We start from the raw sequence: 20,886 nt of genomic DNA on the forward strand, positions 1-20,886 counted from the left end.
GATGGCACAGATGAGCATTTATAAGACTCAGTGCGCCAGTCATGCATAGCTCAGATATTATGGCACCAGAGCGTGATGGCAGATCACTGAGAGGCCCAGGAGGTAGACTGGCTCCAGACTCCGTCCAGCGAGGTTCATTTGAAGCCCTGCATCCGTTCTCTGCTGTGACCTTTGACCTTGCAGGGCAGAGCAAGCGGAAAGCAGGTGCTGTTATTCTACGGAAACCCCCACCCCCCACCACCACCACCACCACCACCACCGAATCACCGTGGAAACGCAAATAGGGAAGTGCTATCGTGCTATCGCCTGACGAAGAGAAACCTTTCAGTTGGGGGGGTTGGGCGTTGGGGGTGGGGGTGTCTTATGAATTATGCAGGGAGGAGACATCAGTGAAAGAGCACCTTGAGTGACAGGTATGATGGGGGCTGGTTGGGTGGGGGCAGGGGGGTGAGTCTAATGGCAGTACGGAGGGGGCTGGTATTGAGTGTTGGGATGGAGGGGGTGATATTGAGTGGGGGGATGGAGGGAGGATGGAGGGCGGATGGAGGGGGAGGGTTGGAGCGGCCTCGTTCCCCTCAGGGCCAGACTGGCTAACACATGTTCTCCACGAAGGGAGCGGACCCAAACCCTGCCCCCCAGCACCGTTCCTCACTTTAATTAGGGAAATTTAGCTAAAGTAATTAATCAGGGGGCTTAACTGTTTTCAGTAGCCTGATTAAAAGTGGGGTCAGGGAGGGAGTGCTGGGTTCTGCTTTAAGGACAGATCCCCTGTAGCCACCAGCCCTGATCCTGCTGTTACACACACATTCTACACATCCGTCTACGTCAGTGTAGACAGGCTACACACTGTCTACGCACCAGCGCTACACCCTGTCTACACACCAGTGCTACACCCTGTCTACGCACCAGCGCTATGCCCTGTCTACACACCAGTGCTACACCCTGTCTACACACCAGTGCTACACCCTGTCTACACACCAGTGCTACACCCTGTCTACGCACCAGCGCTACACCCTGTCTACACACCAGTGCTACATCCTGTCTACGCACCAGTGCTACACCCTGTCTACACACCAGCGCTACATCCTGTCTACACACCAGCGCTACATCCTGTCTACACACCAGCGCTACATCCTGTCTGCACACCAGTGCTACACCCTGTCTGCACACCAGTGCTACACACAGGTCCTTTTCACTGTTCAAACCGTATCCTTGCCTGCTGCTTAACACATCAGTCTCACACACACACACACACACACACACACACACGCACACACACACGCACACACACACACACGCTCATCCTGAAACAGTCTCTCACACGCACACACCACCACACACGCTCATCCTGAAACAGTCTCTCACACACACACACACACACGCTCATCCTGAAACAGTCTCTCACACACACACACACACACGCTCATCCTGAAACAGTCTCTCACACACACACACACACACGCTCATCCTGAAACAGTCTCTCACACACACACACACACACGCTCATCCTGAAACAGTCTCTCACACACCTGACACTTATACTGTCGCTCTGCCATCCTGGGTTGGTTATCCACACCTCAGAAACAACAGTTTTTTTTGTCGTTATTTATTAATAAGGCAGAAAACTGAGTCACACAGAGCGATGACATCATCCTGAAAGGGGTGGGGCTCCGGCACAGATACCGTCAGCCAGCAGTGATGTCATGGTCTCGCTGACCTTTTGACGATGACATCATGCTGCACCCCACCCGTGTGGAGGAGGGCGATGACATCATAGAGGTGGTGATGTCACCTGCACTGTCTCCCAGCCCACACGAGCGTGGACGCCACGGCAGACTCTCGCAGCCCCGCTAAGCGAGCTAGCGTAACCCACACGGGCTGCTCGTGCTAAGCGAGCTAGCGTAACCCACACGGGCTGCTCGTGCTAAGCGAGCTAGCGTACCAGGCTGCTAGCGTAGCGACCACACGGGCTGCTCGTGCTAAGCGAGCTAGCGTAACCCACACGGGCTGCTCGTGCTAAGCGAGCTACAGCGTAACCTCACACACGGGCTGCTCGTGCTAAGCGAGCTAGCGTAACCCACACGGGCTGCTCGTGCTAAGCGAGCTAGCGTAACCCACACGGGCTGCTCGTGCTAAGCGAGCTAGCGTAACCCACACGGGCTGCTCGTGCTAAGCGAGCTAGCGTAACCCACACGGGCTGCTCGTGCTAAGCGAGCTAGCGTAACCCACACGGGCTGCTCGTGCTAAGCGAGCTAGCGTAACCACCGGCGCTCGTGCTAAGCGAGCTAGCGTAACCCACACGGGCTGCTCGTGCTAAGTGAGCTAGCGTAACCCACACGGGCTGCTCGTGCTAAGCGAGCTAGCGTAACCCACACGGGCTGCTCGTGCTAAGCGAGCTAGCGTACCCACACGGGCTGCTCGTGCTAAGCGAGCTAGCGTAACCCACAGGCTGCTCGTGCTAAGCGAGCTAGCGTAGCCCACACGGGCTGCTCGTGCTAAGCGAGCTAGCGTAACCCACACGGGCTGCTCGTGCTAAGCGAGCTAGCGTAACCCACACGGGCTGCTCGTGCTAAGCGAGCTAGCGTAACCCACACGGGCTGCTCGTGCTAAGCGAGCTAGCGTAACCCGCACGGGCTGCTCGTGCTAAGCGAGCTAGCGTAACCCACACGGGCTGCTCGTGCTAAGCGAGCTAGCGTAACCCACACGGGCTGCTCGTGCTAAGCGAGCTAGCGTAACCCACACGGGCTGCTCGTGGAGCCGCCACACTGTTGAATTAGTCACTTCACTGAAGGGAGATGAAAATGTGTAACTCATGCGGCAGTGGAGTGAGTGATGACATAAGAGCTGTGGGCTAAATCAGCGCTGAACTTTAAAACGCAGTTAGCCTTTCTGCAAACAGAGAAAAACAAGGAACAGTTATCGCTAAAATATGAATGAGTGATTACTGTATTACTAAAACACTTAGAAAGTGTCCCCAAAGTCAACAAGCCACCCAACAGACTGTATTCTTCTTCTTCCTCTTCTTGTTCATATTCTTTTTACTTTTGAAATTCTAAGTAATTCTTTTTAAGACCGTTGTCAGTGGCCAGGCTGTAGGCTGGGGGTGTGGGGGGGGGGGGGACGGAGACCAGAGCCTGCCGTAGAAGGAGCGCTGGGGTCAGGGGGCCAGCGCAGGAAGTATGACATCACCGTTTCTGCTTTTCCCGTCAGACGGATGACTCTGACCCTGCGTGTACTGCGGCTGTAATGGAGCATTAGAAGACGATAAAACCCAAATGAACAAGCGCAGGAAAACATTTCTGCAGTTTCTCACTGTGGCATGCTGCTCGTCGTCTTCATGTCCAGATGCGACTTAAACTTTAGATTCTCTGCGCATTTCCTCCCCTAATGACTGCGTATCACATTACCGTCATCACCGCCATCACCCGGCCCTTCCCAGAACACCGCGCCAGAGCTCAGCGGCCAGGCGCACGCTGTCAGCTGAACTACTCATCACTGAGTCGCATGTCAGCCAGACACTAGAGAAGAGCTTCAGAGAGGAGTGTGTGTGTGTGTGTGTGTGTGTGTGTGTGTGTGTGTGTGTGTGTGTGTGTGCGCGCGCGCTGGGACATATGGCAGAGCTTCACTGTTTAACACAAACACAGAGTGTGTGTTTGTGTGTGTGTGCAGGTGTGTGTGTGTGTGTGGTAGTGTGTGTGGTGCCTGAGGACATTTATGGCAGAGCTTCGTAACCAAACACAGATGTGTGTTTGTGTTGCTGCAGGTTGTTGGGCGTTGGTGGCCCGGGACGGAGTGGGCTCGCTTATTGTGTTACCGGCTTGGCTGCGTCCCCGACGCTCTGCTCTGCGCTTCTGGCCCTGCGTTACCGTGGCGATGCCTGTCGGGAGGAAATGGGCGGCGGCCACAGGCGCGGCTTCCCGCTGCACAGCCTCCCTAATGTCCCTCATCTGCTGGTCTGGCCGAGCGTTCGGCCTGCCGTAATCAGATCCCCCCGTCACCAAGGAGACGGCGCCGTGCGGGGGGTCCCGGGTGCGAGGGGAGAGGAGGCAGAGGCGGGGGGGGGGGGGGCACAGGAGGAAGAACGCATTTCGCTTTCGGACCAGGAACTGATGTTGAGTATTGAGGGCTGCACAGCGACAGCCACTCTCGTTGGGGGGGGGGGGATGAGGAGGCGTACAGCGGGCTTTGGCTCGGGGGGGGTCCAGCTGTGCATAATGGCAGAAATCTCAGCCCTCCCTCGTCCCCGTCTCTCCCCCCAGAGGGATGTGTCTCGCGTTTGGGAGGAAATGCGGGGGGGGGGGGGCGTGGGCCGCGTGTACATACTAAAGAAGCACTTACTCTCCCTGGGTCCCCTCTTCTCCCAATCACGCACCCCCGTGCCCCAAAGCGAGGCCCGCCTGCATTCCCTCCCCCTCCCCACACCCCAAACTGCACCCCTGCGCCCCAAAGCGTTCCCGCCCCCCCCCTGGAAGGCGCTGGTAATGAGAGGTTAACACAGTGGCAGCGCTCCCATTATTGAGTGAATTTAGCGCCTTGGACAGCGCACTAAAATCTTTATTGCTTTCCTGACCTCCTCGTCATGTTCGGTGTGTCGGTGGAGGGGGGGGGTCCCGCGGCTGATTGAAAGGCAATATGCCGGCTGCCCCCCCGTCCCCGTCCCCCCCGCCGCGCGGGCTGGGCCGCGGGGGTCCTTCTCGGCGAGGGTTACCGCGGGGAGGTGAGAGCAATTTTCTGGTTGTCGCGCGGCGAGCGCGTTTTCCTGGGTCCGGCGCATTAAGTTTTAAACGGGGGGGCGGGGAGGGGGGGTGGGGGCGCCCGGGCACCGCGCTCTCGCTCGGAGAGCGAAGACGAGGGTGGGAGGAAGACAAACGAGTTACCGGGGCCCGGCGGAAACGGTAAATACGTCCGCGGGGTCAGGATGTGTGCTTATGCGCACTGTACTTATAAAACTGGGTTTTAGGTGGGAGAAAGAAAAACAAGAGAGTCGATTAACCAGAACCAGGCCTGCTTGAGCAGGGTCTCCAGGCTCCAAAATCTATCTTCCCTCTCTCTCTCTCTCTCTCTCTCTCTCTCTCTTCTTCTTTCTCTCTGCCCGTCTTTTTCTCACCCCTCAGATAAAATCTTATGAATTATTTCCCATAGTGCACCCCTTCAAAGAATGAAGGATTATTCTAATCTCCAAAGCGCATTTTGTGACCCTCTGCTTGTGCACCTGAGATGACCTCCTCTGGCAGGGCAGGCCTGCATCTTCATCTTCCTGAAGAGGATGCTGGAAAGTCTTAAGTCAACAGAAGTTGGAGAGTTCTTTGCCATTAAAATCCACACATGGGAAATTATGTTAATGCTCAAACTAAAAGCTTGTCAGGCTTGTTTCACAAAAAGGCATTTATATAAAAAATGAATAACGATGACAGCAAAATGATTGCAATTATGGCCTTCTTCTCCCATGAGGCCCTGGGTGAGGCTGAACACAATGAAGCTCTGCGTTAGTGTTGCCATTACAGCTGAATACGGCTTTTACCTGGGAGAGAGGAGAGAGTCGCTCTGAAACACACTGCATCGCTGTGACACTACAACACTCTGCAGCACTTTGCCACTCTGCAAGCACACTGCATCACTGTGACACACTACAACACTCTGCAGCACTCTGCCACTCTACAAACACACTGCGACACTGCGACACACTGCTACAACACTGCAAGCACACTGTGACACACTGCTACAACACTGCAAACACACTGTGACACTGCTATACTGGACCGTCCTGTAAGACTCTGATATCAGAGCATCAGCACAATATTCGAGCATTACTGAAAGAAGGGTACAAAAATGTAAAATCTGACCAAATCAAGCGTTGAATTAAAGTCTCTCTCTCTCTCTCCCCTCACTTTCTCTCTCTGTATCTCTCTTCTCCCCTCTTTCTCTCCTTCCCTCTCTCTACAGGAAGTGATTTTGAAGAGGGCGGCAGATCTTGTAGAAGCTCTGTACGGAATGCCTCATAATAACCAGGTGAGTTGCCCCGCCCTCATCCTGTCCAATCCCTGAGCAGCAGCACCGCTGTGGAGGGGGGGGGGGAGTTAAGGGGGTACACAGGGGACCCCGCTCAGCCATTCTGCACTGTGGGGGATTACTTTCAGCCATGACCTTAGCGTGTGTGTGTGTATGTGAGAGAGAGAGCACGTGTGTGTGTGTGTGTGTGTGATGTGTGGAGACGGAGAGAGAGAGGCGGGGGGAGAGAGAAGCATGCTTGTGTGTCTGTGTGTGTGAGAGAGAAAGTGTGTGTGTGTGTGTGTGTGTTTGAGAGAGAAAGTGTGTGTGTGTGTGTGTGAGAGAGAGAGAGAGAGAGAGAGAGAGAGGAACTCCACAGCTATGTCACTCAAAGCCGGAAAAACAAACATGCCATACAGTACAAGGACTAATTATTACATTACATTAGAGGCATTTAGCAGACGCTCTTATCCAGGCGATTATCACACTTTATACATAGCATTTTACATTGTATCCATTTATACAGCTGGATATATACTGAAGCAATGCAGGTTAAGTACCTTGCTCAAGGGTACAACGGCAGTGTCCTTACCTGGGAATCAAACCTGCGACCTTTTGGTTACAAGCCCAGTTCCTTACCCACTGTGCTACACTCCGTCCTGAATAATTATAGATCACCGATGCTCCTGAGCATTATGAAGTCCTCACTTTGCGTGAATAACAGGCTCGTGTGTTGTGACCTCCCTCAGGCTGTTATTTTAATGCAGTAATACATCAGGCTTGTGCGAGTCCACAAGTGCGTTCATTCATCGCACATTTAGCCTCCAGTGTTGTTTTTTCAAACTGGCACAGAGGCACTCCATCTTTAAACGTCCGCACGGATTTCTGTTCCGCCCACCCGGCCAGAATTATCACAGGGACGTACGTTGTCTCATGATTGTCGATATTGTGCCGCTGACTCCTGACTGCCCCGATGGTGACCCCCCCCCCCCCCCCCCCCCGCAGGAGATCATCCTGAAACGAGCGGCGGACATCGCCGAGGCCCTCTACAACGTCCCGCGGAACCACAACCAGCTGGGCCTGGCCAACAGCTCCGTCCACGGGGGCATGATGGGGGTCAACTCCTTCACCGGCCAGCTCGCCGTCAACGTGTCTGAATCCACGCAGGGAGCCAATCAGGGTGAGGAACTGCAGGCCACTCCCACTTCACTCGCTCATCTGACCAATCAGGGTGAGGAACCACAGGCCACTCCCACCTCATTCCTTTATCTCACCAATCGGGATGAGGAACCACGAGCCACTCCCACCTCACAGATTTATATCACCAATCAGGGTGAGGAACCACAGGCCACTCCCACCTCACAAATTTATATCACCAATCAGGGTGAGGAGCCACAAGCCACTCCCACCTCACAAATTTATATCACCAATCAGGATGAGGAACGACTAGCCACTCTCACCTCACAAGTTTATCTCACCAATCAGGATGAGAAGCCACAAGCCACTCCCACCTCATAAATTGATCTCACCACATAACACCCTCACAGAGATGTGACTCAATCGATCTCCAGAGTAACGAGCAGAAAAATGCAGAAGATCCTCTTTCATTTCCCGCCGTTTATCCCCCTGTAACACAGCCTGCGTTTGTATACTGCTGAGATTATCCAGGATTATATCATTTTCACATAACTGCGACAGCGCTATCAACATTACTCATAATCACGCGTCTTCACGAGATCACACCCATTCAGCCAAGCTCAATAATTAAGTTACAGGAACGTAAACAAGGCATTTTCCAGATTGTTTATATTGATCTGTGAACCTGGCTTGGAGGATGAATTCAAACGAAGGTAAAAGACAGAGAGAAAGAGCGAGAGGGAGAGAGAGGAGGAGAGAGGAAGGGGGAGGGGTGGAGAGAAGGGGAGATGAGGGGGATAGAGGGAGGAGGAGAGGGGAGATGAGAGGAGGAGGACAGAGAGGAGGAGGAGTAGGAGAAGAGGAGGAGGGGGGAGGAGGAGGAGAGAGGGGGGAGAGGAGGAGGAGAAGGAGGGAGAGGGAGGAGGAGAGGAGGGGGAGGGAGAGGAGGAGGGAGGGGAGAGGAGGAGGGAAGGGGGGAGAGGAGGAGGAGGAGGGGGAGGGGGAGGGAGAGGGGAGGGAGGAGGTGTGAAGCATCAGCATTGACCTGGTGACCCCATCTCTACCTGACGAGCGCGTGTGCAGAGTGTGGGGATTCGGGCTCTTTTATGATGATGATTTATGTAAAGTCAGCCATAACGATCGCCGCGGGGGGGGGGCGGGGCGGGTTTGGGGGGGGCGCTGGTTTGAGGGGGGAGGGGGAGGGGCACTGGTTTGGAGGGGGGGGGGTGTTGGAGAGCAGAGCAGCCTTTTTTGCACCAGCAGGAAGTCCTGCAGCGAGATCTCCACACTGCTTCCTCCAGAGTCAGCGTTTAAGACTCCCATGTATATTTATACAGCGAGCGTCTCTCCTCACGTCCCTCCTGTCCGTCAAACCCGACCCTCTGACAGACCTGCTGACATCGGGACTTCAGGTTTAGCCCCCGTTCCCAAAAAATCCCTTTCCTGGAGGGAATGCAGGCTTTCGTAGCACTGAGTGATTGTTACAGTCGTGTTGTGGTATGACCTCTAACTCCACGCTAACTCTGAGACACAGATACCGTACCGTAGATACTGTAAATTAGCCAGATATGCTACTCCTGTTACCTTCCAGTGTACTGCCACAGATGCCACTGACATTTCATCGCTCTCAAATTCAAATTCAAAAATACTTTATTGGTATGAAGTACATTTGCAAATTTTGCCAAAGCGTACATATAGAATGTGTCTGAAATTGACGACCCAGGTTGATTATGGTATTTTACAATAACTGTCCGCAGCAAGTTAAACAACTGCTAACAATCCCTCTCTGTGATTATAATACATTTTTAGAGTCAGTGCCTTTATGATAATGCTGTCTGTCACTCCTGCAGTCTTGTATCTCTGAGATCCCTGTGATTTCTGTTCTGAGTGGTGTGTGTTTGAGGGGGGGGTAGTGGAGGGTAAGGGGGGGATCTAAGAGAGGGATATTGTCCCGCTGGACCGCCTTTGAGAGCCTCGCTCCGAATCCGGCGCTAACCCCGACGGCTAGCGGGGGCGTCCCGCGGGGCGGGGGGCGGGAGTGTGTCCCGGCCCTGATTCAGCTCATCGGCCCGCTCTCTCGCCCCCGCCGCCGTCACACCCCCCGCCCCCGCCGCACGGCCTGCTGGGACACGGCTCGCTCACAGGAGGAGCACGCTGTCTGCGGGGGGGTGGGGGGGGGGGGGCGTGCTGCCAGCCGCTCTGTCCATCAGCTTAGCGCAGAACAGAGCGCACGTCCTGCCGGCCCAAATTTCCTCAATGTATGTATTTCAGCTCCCGGCTCGTTTGTACACCGCCAGCCGCGGCGATTTCGGCGGCGGGAGTCCACCAATCCCGCGCCGCGCATGAATAATTCAGCCGGGCCGGCGTCTCCGGTGCGAGCCGCGCTGGAGCCGCTGGAGCCGCTGGAGCCGCGCGGTCGGGCATTATCATATATATGTGTGTTTGCTCGAGTGGAGCAGCCCGGACCGCGCCGCTAACCCTGGAGATCAGGGTCACGTGTGCGGGGGGGCGCGGTCCGACCCGGGAGGGGGGGGCGTGGTCCGAGCCCGGGATGGGGGGACCCAGGGCAGCCGCTTCGATCTGAGTTCACGCTCAGGTCTGACCTTTTTCCTGGAGCACCTCTCATCATTGCCATGGCACCCTTAAGTTTGGGCGTGGGCGGGGGGGCGGGAGGGCGGTAGGCCGGGGGGGCGGGGCAGCGGTGTCGGAAAACAGACTCGCCGGCCATCACCCCCCAGATCTGCCTGTGACGATCTGCAGCCACAGGGCTGTGCTTTTACCCACAGACCCGGTGACATTTAATCTGACCTCTTCCCTCCTCCCCTTCCACCTTCCCTCTCTCCTCCCCTCGCTCCCTCCCTTCTTCCTCCCTCCTCCCTCCTCCCTCTCTCCCCTCTCTCCCTCCCCTCCCCCCCCCCCCCCGCCCCTCCGGCAGGTTTCAGCCGGAACACGAGCAGCGTCTCTCCGCACGGTTATGTTCCGAGCACCACGCCTCAGCAGAGCAGCTACAGCTCGGTCAGCACCAACATGAACGGCTACGGCGGCACCGGCATGTCCACGCTGGGCGGCTCGCCCAACTTCCTCAACGGCTCCGCCGCCAACTCGCCCTACGCCAGTGAGTACGGCCCGCCCCCTTTCTGAGCACGCCCCGCCCCTTTCTGAGTATACCCCGCCCCCTTTCTGAGCATGCCACGCCCCCTTTCTGAGCATGTCCCGCCTCCTTTCTGAGCATGCCCCGCCCCCTTTCTGAGCATGTCCCACCCCCTTTCTGAGCACGCTCCGCCCCCTTTCTGAGCACGCCCTGCCCCCTTTCAGAGTATGCTCCGCCCCCTTTCTGCCTCGCAACTCTTTCTGCCCCTCCCTGCCCCCTACTAGTGCTCTCCACCGCTACTTCCCCACTTTCTGCCCCTGTCCACCCCAACTGCCCCTCCCTGCCTCTCTCTACCAATGGCTCTGTTTGCAATGAGGTTTGATGTTTATTTGTTAGTTTTCACTGCAGAACAATCCCCCTTTACCTCACGGTCGTACACTGGACCAGTAATCAGCATCTTCTGTAGCCCTGGAGAAAGGAGGGATCAGTTTTATTTTTTCTCTGAACGATGACGGGAGAAATATTCCTAACGTTTGCGTGTTTTTATCCTGTATGTTTCGCTGCACGCACCCCTGCGCGTGACGCTCGCGCTGTCTGGTCTGTCACTGTCCCCGCTGGGGCTTCCGGAACATTCCAGTGCTCCAGCGGGGCGGCGAAGCCCTCAGCGTCTCTCTCCCTGTCCCCTTAATCTCAAATCTGTTCCCTCTCCCCGCACGCTGGCTCTTCTCTCCTCCTCCTCCCACTTAATTTTTGACCTTTTTTCCGATTACACAAACAGGACTCCTCCTCGCGCACCGGTGTGTTGGTTTGGTTTAATTACGGCGTGAAACGCGCAGAGCAACACTTCCCTAGCGCTTCCCTAGCGCTTCCCTAGCGCTTCCCTAGCGCTTCCCTAGCGCTTCCCTAGCGCTTCCCGAGCGCTTCCCTAGCGCTTCCCTAGCGCTTCCCTAGCGCTTCCCTAGCGCTTCGCGCTTCCTGTTGCGGGGTGACGAGGAGATCCTGGTGAGAAATCTAAAAAAAATAAAAAATAAAAAAGAAGACGAAAACACACCCACAGTTGTCGGTAAACAATTTGCACTTCACAGCTCTCAGACTGATTGCAGGCGCCGCCGGTTCGATACTGACACACGTCAGTGTGAAAACAGAACGTGCCGCTCTCCCCACGGTGCACCTGTGATGTGCCTGTCTCTTTAAGAGAGGGGGCTGAGAGAGAGATCACCCGTCCCCCGGTAAAGCTTGTCCATAACGCCTGACCACTCCGGCAACACCAATCTTCCCCCACGGCTCCTCAATTAAAGACTCTTAATTAAATCAATAAACTAATTGCAGGAGTAGCAATTCAATTTCGGCACTTTGATTCCACGATGTTAACAAGTATTTCCAGAGGCGCAGACACTCTCAATCAATACGCTGGCCGGCTTTGTAGTTCCAATTTTCATTAATTGATTAGTTAGGCCTTCATAAATGGATTATGACATTAATAGTAATTTTTTTTTCTCCCTGGGAAGCGCTATAAAATTTTAAACGTGAGCTAATAACAACAGTAAAGTGAGCGGGGGCTATGGGGGGGGGGGTGATGTATGAAGGCTTCGATTGAAAAAATCGTTGAGGGAGAAAATGCTCTCTGTGTGTTGGGAGACGGTGGAGAGTTGGATAAACGCGGTTCTGATGTGACGCTCAGCTGTACCGTGTGCAACGATCCGTCAGGCGTGTGACTGGCACACGGGACCTCCGTTTGCTTTCTCTTTTTTTTTTTGGAAGTTAAATTAAGACGGAGTGATGCTGAAGACTGGATGTTCCTGTGAACAGACTGACTTGATCTTTAAGCACTGTGTGTTAATGTTCCCTGGAGCCGCTGTAATACCACAGTTACGTCACTCTGTTCTTTCTGGTTTTCCTTTTCCCTTTTGAGTAAAGCGTTTAAATGCTGCATTGACTGTGCAGGAGTTTAGAAAAGCCAGTACTATCCTACTCCAGCCCTCCATCTTCCCCTCTCCTGTCCCTCAACCCCTGTCCATTTAGTGTTCCAGCCCGCTCTGTGCTGTAGATCTCTGTGCTGTAGCTCTGTGCTGTAACTCTGTGCTGTGTCTCTGTGCTGTAGCTCTGTGCTGTAGCTCTGTGCTGTAACTCTGTGCTGTAGCTCTGTGCTGTAGATCTCTGTGCAGTAACTCTGTGCTGTAACTCTGTGCTGTAGCTCTGTGCTGTAGCTCTGTGCTGTAACTCTGTGCTGTAGCTCTGTGCTGTAACTCTGTGCTGTAGATCTCTGTGCTGTAGCTCTGTGCTGTAACTCTGTGCTGTAGCTCTGTGCTGTAGCTCTGTGCTGTAACTCTGTGCTGTAGCTCTGTGCTGTAACTCTGTGCTGTAGATCTCTGTGCTGTAGCTCTGTGCAGTAACTCTGTGCTGTAGCTCTGTGCTGTAACTCTGTGCTGTATCTCTGTGCTGTAGCTCTGTGCTGTATCTCTGTGCTGGCTGTAATTCTGTGCTGTATCTATATGCTGTAACTCTGTGCTGTAACTCTGTGCTGTATCTCTGTCGTTGCTCACTGTGTCCCCTCTCTGTGCCCAGTCGTGCCCTCCAGCCCCACGATGGCGTCCTCCACCAGCCTGCCCTCCAACTGCAGCAGCTCGTCGGGCATCTTCTCCTTCTCTCCCGCCAACATGGTGTCGGCCGTCAAGCAGAAGAGCGCCTTCGCCCCCGTGGTCCGGCCCCAAACCTCGCCCCCGCCCACCTGCACCAGCGCCAACGGCAACGGGCTGCAAGGTGAGGGGCGCACACACACACACACACACACACACACACACACACACACACACACACACACACACACACACACACACACACACACACACCCACACAAACAGCACACACAGACACGCACACCACACACCACACACACACACACACACACACACACACACACACACACAGAGACAAGTACGCACACACGCACGCGCGCACAGGCGCACACGCACACACACACGCTCACACAGACACGCACACACACACACACACACAGACACACACAGACATGTACGCAGACACGCACGCGCGCACAGGCGCACACACACACACACACACAGCACGCAACGCACGCACACACACACACACACACCACACAAGACATGACCACACACACACACAGTGCACCACACACACACACACGCACACGCACACACAAACACGCACGCACACACACACACACACACACACACACACAGAGACATGTACGCACACACGCACGCACGCACAGGCGCACACACACACACACACACACAGAGACATGTACGCACACACGCACGCACACACAGGCGCACACACACACACACACACACAGAGACATGTACGCACACACACATGCACGAGTGCTTCCAGTGCCTGTCTACGTGTAGATATCCCACAGTGCATTGCGCTGATGTTGGTTTCCAGGTTGTGGGGTTACGTTGTCCTACCTTGTTCCAGGTGTGTCATGTGATTAAATGGGACTTTTCTGTTGGGAAGATGAAAGTGTCTGTTTCCGCTGCGGAATGTTGTGTTGCACAGGTAAGAGCAGGAGCTGGGAGAGCTTCCTGCGACAGAGGACCCAGCAGTACCCTTAACCCCCCCACCACCCGCCCCACCCCACCCCGCCCACCCCCCACGGCGTGAGGCTCTAACCCCTGTGTGCTCTGGCCCTAACTTGCCTCTGCTTCACCTGTAAATAACACTTCGCTCTTCTCTCTCCTCCCCCCCACCTCCCCCTCTTCCTCCCCTCCTCCCCCCTGCCTCCCCCTCTTCCTCCCCTCCTCCCCCTGCCTCACCTCCCCCTCTTCCTCCCCTCCTCCCCCTGCCTCACCCTCTTCCTCCCCTCCTCCCCCCCTGCCGCCCGTTCTTCCTCCCCTCCTCTCCACCCCTCCCTCCCCCCTCTCCTCCCCCTCCTCCCCCCCTCAGATCAGTCTTTTGTGGACTCTAGCAAGTACTCTACAGCCGGCACACTGCAGGGTCTATCCTTCTCCTAAAGTACGTAACTCCTGCTCTCCATCCATCCGCTCATCCCTCCATCCACCCCTCCCTCCCCCCCCGGATCAGAGCGCATGCCACATGCCTCTCAGTTCCCCTTTCACTTCCTGCACCTCACTTCCTGTCTGCTTTCATCTGTGTCTGTGCTAGCTTCTCTGTTTCCTGTTTCCTGTTTGTGTGTTTTTTATAAAACCTCATTTCATTTGCTTTCCCCCGGTCTTTAGCCTGAATTCCTGCAGTCTGTTACACGCTGTCCGGCACACACACATTTTCATCGCCTTGATGGGCAGGAAATAGTACATCGCCTTGCAATCAACACAGGAAAATAAGTCAATTAACCTCATTTACAGCTGACTAATAATGCCAGCCCTGGCTAACGACATCTCCAGGCCAGCGAGTTGTATGTTTAAATGAAACCGTGTTGAAGGAGAACTAAGGCACACGTTCCGCATGCATTCAGGTTTCATCCACACCCGGCCCTTAGAAGAAAAACCCTAAAAGCGTGCGTGTGGGGATGGGAGGGGTGCGTGTGGGGATGGGAGGGGTGCGTGTGGGGATGGGAGGGGTGCGTGTGGGGATGGGAGGGGTGCGTGTGGGGATGGGAGGGTCATGCAGTTTGCAGTACACTGGCAAAGAGAGGAATTGTGCTCACACAGGAATCTCCCTCTCCCTCTCTCTCTCTCTCTCTCTCTCTCTCTCTCCCTCCCTCCCTCCCTCCCTTTTTTCTCTTCCACTCCCCCAAAGGGGTGGCTGCTCTGATCTCTCCCCTTCTTTTTTTTCTTTTGTCTTGTGTTGTTTATTTCTTTCCTTGCACTGGGCCAAAGGCCAGCGGCCGACTCCTGGTGTTTGGCAAAGGGAGGCAGAGTCCTAGCGCTTAGCGCCCCCACATGCGTTCCTCCTCTTCCCTCGCTTCCCTCTCTTCCCTCTCTTCCCTCTCTTCCCTCTCTTCCCTCCGCTCCCCTCTCTTCCCTCCGCTCCCCTCTCTTCCCTCTCTTCCCTCTCTTCCCTCTCTTCCCTCTGCTCCCCTCTCTTCCCTCTCTTCCCTCCGCTCTCGTCTCTTCCCTCTCTTCCCTCCGCTCCCCTCTCTTCCCTCTCTTCCCTCTCTTCCCTTTTTTCCCTCTCTTCCCTCTCTTCCCTCCGCTCCCCTCTCTTATTTCTGTTTTTTTATTTTTCAGAAATAGTTCCGCACGGGGGGGGGGGGGGCGGTCCCCTGCAGGGCCCGGAGACCCTTTTAAAGAATTAAGTAAATAAAGGGCCTGGCATTGGCCCAGGGCATTGTGGGACAGGGGAGAGGGCTCGTTCTGCCAGCAGGCTCTCAGGGAGAAGGGATCGCGTGCTCTGCGCTGCCGAGAGCCGGGTTCGCCAGACCCCCCTGAAACTGGCACCCCCCCCCCCCCCCGCACCCCCGGGAAGCCAGTGTGCGGTCATAACCGTGCAAAAGGCCAAAATGCTCGTGTGCTCTGAACACGGCTGGGATATGACCCCTCTGGAGCCTCAGGGCGCTCACGGGTGTCCTGGTCATGACCGTAACAGAAACGCATTCCCCGCACCAAGCTGATGGTTCCCTTTTCATTTCCTGTTTTGCCCCGGGATGGTGTTGGCGCGGGCCGGAAACCTGCCCGTTTGAGTAAGGTCAGGGAGGATGCGTTATTAACGGCAGGTCTGTTAGGCCAGGTGAAGTGCTGGTGTAATGGGGTCCTGCTCTAGCAGTGCCTACATCTGCCCAGCTCAGCATACTGGTGTGGGAGATTTCCATAGAGAAACACATACAGGAAGTACAGCATGCTGAGAGTGAGCATCGTTTGTGCTTCCATGAACTAGAGAAGCCTTGTGTTATCATGACATTGTGTTATCGTAGCTTTGTGTTATTACGGCTTTGCGTTATCGTAGCTTTGTGTTATCGTACCTTTGTGTTATTACGGCTTTGCGTTATCGTAGCTTTGTGTTATCGTACCTTTGTGTTATTACGGCTTTGCGTTATCATAGCTTTGTGTTATCGTGGCTTTGCGTTATCGTACCTTTGTGTTAATGTGGCTTTGTGTTATTACGGCTTTGCGTTATCATAGCTTTGTGTTATCGTGGCTTTGTGTTATCATAGCTTTGTTTTATCGTGGCTTTGTGTTATCGCGGCTTTGCGTTATCATAGCTTTGCGTTATCGTGGCTTTGTGTTATCGTAGCTTTAAAATTATCGTAGCATTGCGTTATCGCAGCTTTGCGTTATCGTGGCTTTGCGTTATCACCCGTTTGACTGCTTCAGCAGTCTTCCACACTGAGCCGGGGAGCAGAAGCCAGCTGCAGAGAAACAGTCCCTGTCTTGTTTTCTGTTTGTCAGCAGTAACTTGTGTCAGGCCAAACCTGCAGTAATAAGCACTTTTTCCCTCCAAGAGGTATACATTAAATAAAGACTCCCCAGCAGCAACCCTGCGATCTGTCAGCCCAGACCACGAATTCCAGAGAAGCACACCTGGGACAGGATGGGTCCTGTTCCTCGGCCCAAATAAACCATCTGTGTGGATAACAACAGAATATCAATACAGCTGAAAAACATCTCCCTTTTTCCTGAGCTGCTCTGTCCGTCCATTTGCATTTCACCAGTGAGATCACACACACATGGCACGTGAAAATGGTTTTTTTTCTTAAAGCCCTTGTCTCTAGTATCATAGCCATCCATTGGTTGGGGTTTTTTGTGTGTCTGTTCTGTGTTTGCTGGGTGTGTGGGAGTGGTGGGGGGTGGGAGATGTTTCTTTCGTCAAAGGGAAATTTTCCTTCTCTAAAGTTGACTTGAGTCTTTATCCACAGCCCTGGATCTGCTCAATTAATAGTTTACCATAATGGAAGCAAAAAATAAATAAATAAATAAAAATAGCCGTGTTACATAAACTGCTTTTGAAAAGGCAGTAATCAAGTGCTTCGATGGCTGGTCTCATGCCTAATTAGAAGTGCTGTAGAAAAGGTGTTTTATTTGTTGCGTATATATTTCTTCAGTGTCTCCTGCAGATGCAAGAACAGATTGTGTTTTGTGACTGTTGGAAGACAGATGATGCTGAGTGTGATCACATGACTAATGGACTGCCCCTCCCCTTTTATTTCTACCCCACAGCAATTCCTGGAATGATAGTTCCGCCGATGTAGAGGATTTGTGAATGAAGACGAGGACACGTTTTGGACTCCCAGTTTTGGACAGAATGTGACTCTAGATGAATTATGTAAAGTTTAACTCAGGCCCTTTGCTAAGGAATCACGTTTGAACAGGAAAAAAAAAGAAGAAAAACATAAAAGAACAATTTGCAACATTTTTTTGGTTTTTAAATTTCTAAACCTCGTAATCACCTGTTGGAGCTTGTTGGGACACGCATTCAAACCCTGCTGATGTAAGGGAGGGGATATTTATTTCTGGAAACGCTCTGCTTGTTTGTCTGTTCGCTTTTTTGATTTTAGCAAACAAACTAATGCCTTTTTACAAACTGTAATATACACACAAAAAAACACTATATAAGGTTTGTGTTGTTTTTATTTATGATGCTGATCAAAGCAGTGTGTTTGAAGTCTGGAATGGAAGAACGATGTAGCTGGTGGTAGAGGAGAGAGTTTTTTGAACAATCCTAGAGTAGGTCATACGGGCGGGGCTGTCAGTCAGCTCTACCTGGCAAATGCTGTCATATTTTAATGAAGAAGTTACTTTTTATTTAAATCGTTCTAGAAATAATTTCCAGGTTAGATGGAAATACCTTTTATTAAAGAGCCAATTTCCACAGGTGTTGATAGGCACAGAGTTCCCTTTGGGTTATCTCGAGCATCACACTGTATGCCAACGGCATCAGCCAGTAGCCACTGTTATGTTTGTTCTTCATTTTCTCGTCCCACTGAAACAAGCCAGATTCAGGTACCAGAAGCAGGTACCCCACAATGCAGAGATCACACCCCTGTGTGTGTGTGTGTGTATCGCAACACCACAGGACAGAGATCTAGTACTCAGTGTGTATCAGGTCCTGATGAGGCAGAGATTATACACTCTGTGTGTATCACAGCCCCACTATGCTGTCATCTCACACTCTCCATGTGTGTATGACGTCCCCACAGTGCAGAGGTCTCACACTCTGTGTGTGTGTGTGTGTGTATCATGGCTCATACAGTGCAGATATCTCACACTCTCTGTGCAGTAAACTCACAGTCTGTGTGTGTGTGTGTATCAGGTCCCCATAAACAGGGACCCCATAATGTGGACCTTGTGTCTTATGAACCCCGTGTGAGGCAGGACAGCTGAAGGTATAGGGCCTAGAGAAAGTAAATAGAGCCCTTTATTTAAAAAAAAAAAAAAAAAACTCTTTGCTGCTACCCAGTGCAGGAATATCAATGGAGAAACAAACATGCAATCAATGTGTTTTTTGCCATTTTGGACTTTCACTATACGAAGGAAAGCTTTTATATTTGTAGGTCCTTGTGAAGGAATTCTGTGTGTGTGTGTGTGTGTTTTATTTTTTGTTTGTTTTGGGGTTTTTTTGGGGGGGGGGTATTGTTTTTGTATTGTTTTTTTTTTCTTTCATAATGAGACTGTGATCATAAGATTCACCCTTTATGTTTGAGCTCCTTATTTTTGCCTTTTAACAAGATTGAAGGTCGGAGAAAAGAGTGCTGGAACAAATAGAAGTTTTTTGTTAACTAGGGGACGTTAGTTTATTAAGCCAGCACTGTACTAACCTGCTTCTCAAATGTAGTGTCAAAACCCAGCAAACGTCAGTCTAATCATTGCAGTTGTTCAATTTCTATCAATGTTTTGTATATAGAAAAACCTATGTTAGTTTTTGTAATTAGGCTTTTTTTGTTGCCAAAGTCATTCTTTTAAAATATATTTATACATTAAAATGTCTTAAGGCAGCTTAACAGTAGTGTCTTTGATGTTATGTTTACCACATGCTCAAGATCCCACCAACATTAGCTTGCAAACGCACCAATGGAAAAATAAAAGGATTTTGAAAATGCGAGGGGATTTCTGTAAATTATCCATATAAATAATGTATTTATCTCCAGATTGTGTACATTGCTTCCCTCCCCTAGTTTAATTTTATTGTGTATGTTCGCTATGTGATGAAGTGCCGACCTGTTTAGTTTCCTCATCCACTGCTGTTCTTGCTGTTTAAATGTGATTTTGATATTTTTCATTTGTATTGTTTTTTTGTTTTTTTGTATTGTTTTAAAGCCATGCTTCCATTTTTTAAAATGACCATCCATGAAAATCCATCGTCTATTTTTGTATTATTTGTAAGTTAATGAAAAGGTTTTTTTTGTTTGTTTGTTTGTTTGGATTTTGGAATTTTTTTCTAAATGTATGACAAAAAGTAGCATCTTATTCTGATAGTATTTAGTTATGTAGATTTAAAAAAAATATATGAATATATAAATATATATCTTTTGTTTCACTCTTTGAGGCTTACAGAAACTGATACTGTTTTTAATAATAATATGCATGGGTTCTTTTCCTCTAAGAGTGATGGTTGCATTTTGTGCATTGTACCTAGGAAGACAGGAGGGAAATAATATGAACATACTTTCTTTCCTTTTTTTGGTTCTTTTGTTCCTTCTTTTCTTGTTTTTTATTTAAACTTCCTTTATTCATGCTTGCTTTTGTACCTGTATCCTCTCTCTGATTTTCTCACTGAAATCTGAACCAGCAGTTTAGATGCCTTAACAATGCAAGCCTCCGCCCATCGCCTCACCTGTATATTGTACAACCACGCTGCCATCCTTTGTCGCCACAGAAAACATTTTTTTAAGGAGGGAAAAAAAGCACAAAATGAACTGTTTTTTTCTTCTGTTTGTTTTATTCGGCGTGATGTTTACTTGCTGTTGCTTTTCTAACACTTGGAGCTCGGATAACCAGCCAATCAGCTGCGGACGGGTCTGTACTGTACTGTTCATTTTGCAGAGGGAGGGGGGAGGCGGGGGTTGAGGAGACAAGAGGAGCTATGATTAATATTTAATGTGTGTTACAGCAGGGATCTTGGGGGCGGGGGGGGGGGCATTACATTATTAGTCTAAGCCAAGCCTGCCCTTTTGTTTTGTATTTTTTGTGTTTTCTTGACAGAGCTACACTTAATACCGTATCTGCGTTTAAAGACACATCGCAGCGATAAATCCCCCCCCCCCCCCCTTCCGCGATCAGCAGCAACACCATTAAATAGCCTCCACAGAACAGGCCGCATTAGCACTGCGGCGCGTGGTCGCTATAGCGATGTGTGCTGAGGTCACTGGCCATCTGCCCTCTGATTGGACGCACCGCTCTTTATCCCCAAGCAGGCGGAGCTTATTTATCCTGGGTAAATGAGACAGCCAATCGGCTCGCTGACTCCTGGCCTGTGCGTTCCGCACTGTTGAAAAACAAAAACATTTATTTGGTTATTATTATGCATTATTTCCCCGTTTTCTTTCTTAAATAAAATGATGTGTTCAGTGGTTTGACTACGGGTGGACTTGTACCTGAATCACAGACAAAACTGATAAATTAAAACAAAAGTAACAAGTCGTCTGTGAACCGAACAACTGCGTAAACAAATTAAGATGGACAAAGTTTTTAAAAAGCTGGTTTTCCTTGTTTCTTGTTTTCAAACTTTTTCTTTGGCTGGGCACACACTGAACAGTTCTATTGATAGATAGGGAAAAAGTGAAATAAAACTAC

The 20,886-nt window shown here is 51.6% G+C and overlaps 1 protein-coding gene across 9 annotated transcripts in view; it reads left to right on the forward strand.

Annotated features, from left to right (window-relative positions):
- The window catches only part of ebf1a (EBF transcription factor 1a), a 151,216-nt gene extending 131,186 nt beyond the window's left edge, over positions 1 to 20,030 (forward strand). For 3 of the 9 annotated variants that reach the window (XM_064325293.1, XM_064325289.1, XM_064325290.1), the window contains 6 exons: positions 5,944 to 6,009; positions 6,994 to 7,219; positions 10,061 to 10,240; positions 12,782 to 12,976; positions 14,144 to 14,212; positions 17,314 to 20,030. In XM_064325293.1, the coding sequence (XP_064181363.1) occupies positions 5,944 to 6,009; positions 6,994 to 7,219; positions 10,061 to 10,240; positions 12,782 to 12,976; positions 14,144 to 14,211 (735 nt within the window). In that variant the 3' untranslated portion in view covers position 14,212; positions 17,314 to 20,030. The remainder of the gene's footprint in view (positions 1 to 5,943; positions 6,010 to 6,993; positions 7,220 to 10,060; positions 10,241 to 12,781; positions 12,977 to 14,143; positions 14,213 to 17,313) is intronic. The other 6 variants (XM_064325294.1, XM_064325295.1, XM_064325296.1 and 3 more) reach the window with 4 other exon arrangements.
- Positions 20,031 to 20,886: the final 856 nt, after the last annotated feature.

Source organism: Anguilla rostrata, chromosome 3 (assembly GCF_018555375.3).
Source record: "Anguilla rostrata isolate EN2019 chromosome 3, ASM1855537v3, whole genome shotgun sequence".
Taxonomy (NCBI): domain Eukaryota; kingdom Metazoa; phylum Chordata; class Actinopteri; order Anguilliformes; family Anguillidae; genus Anguilla; species Anguilla rostrata.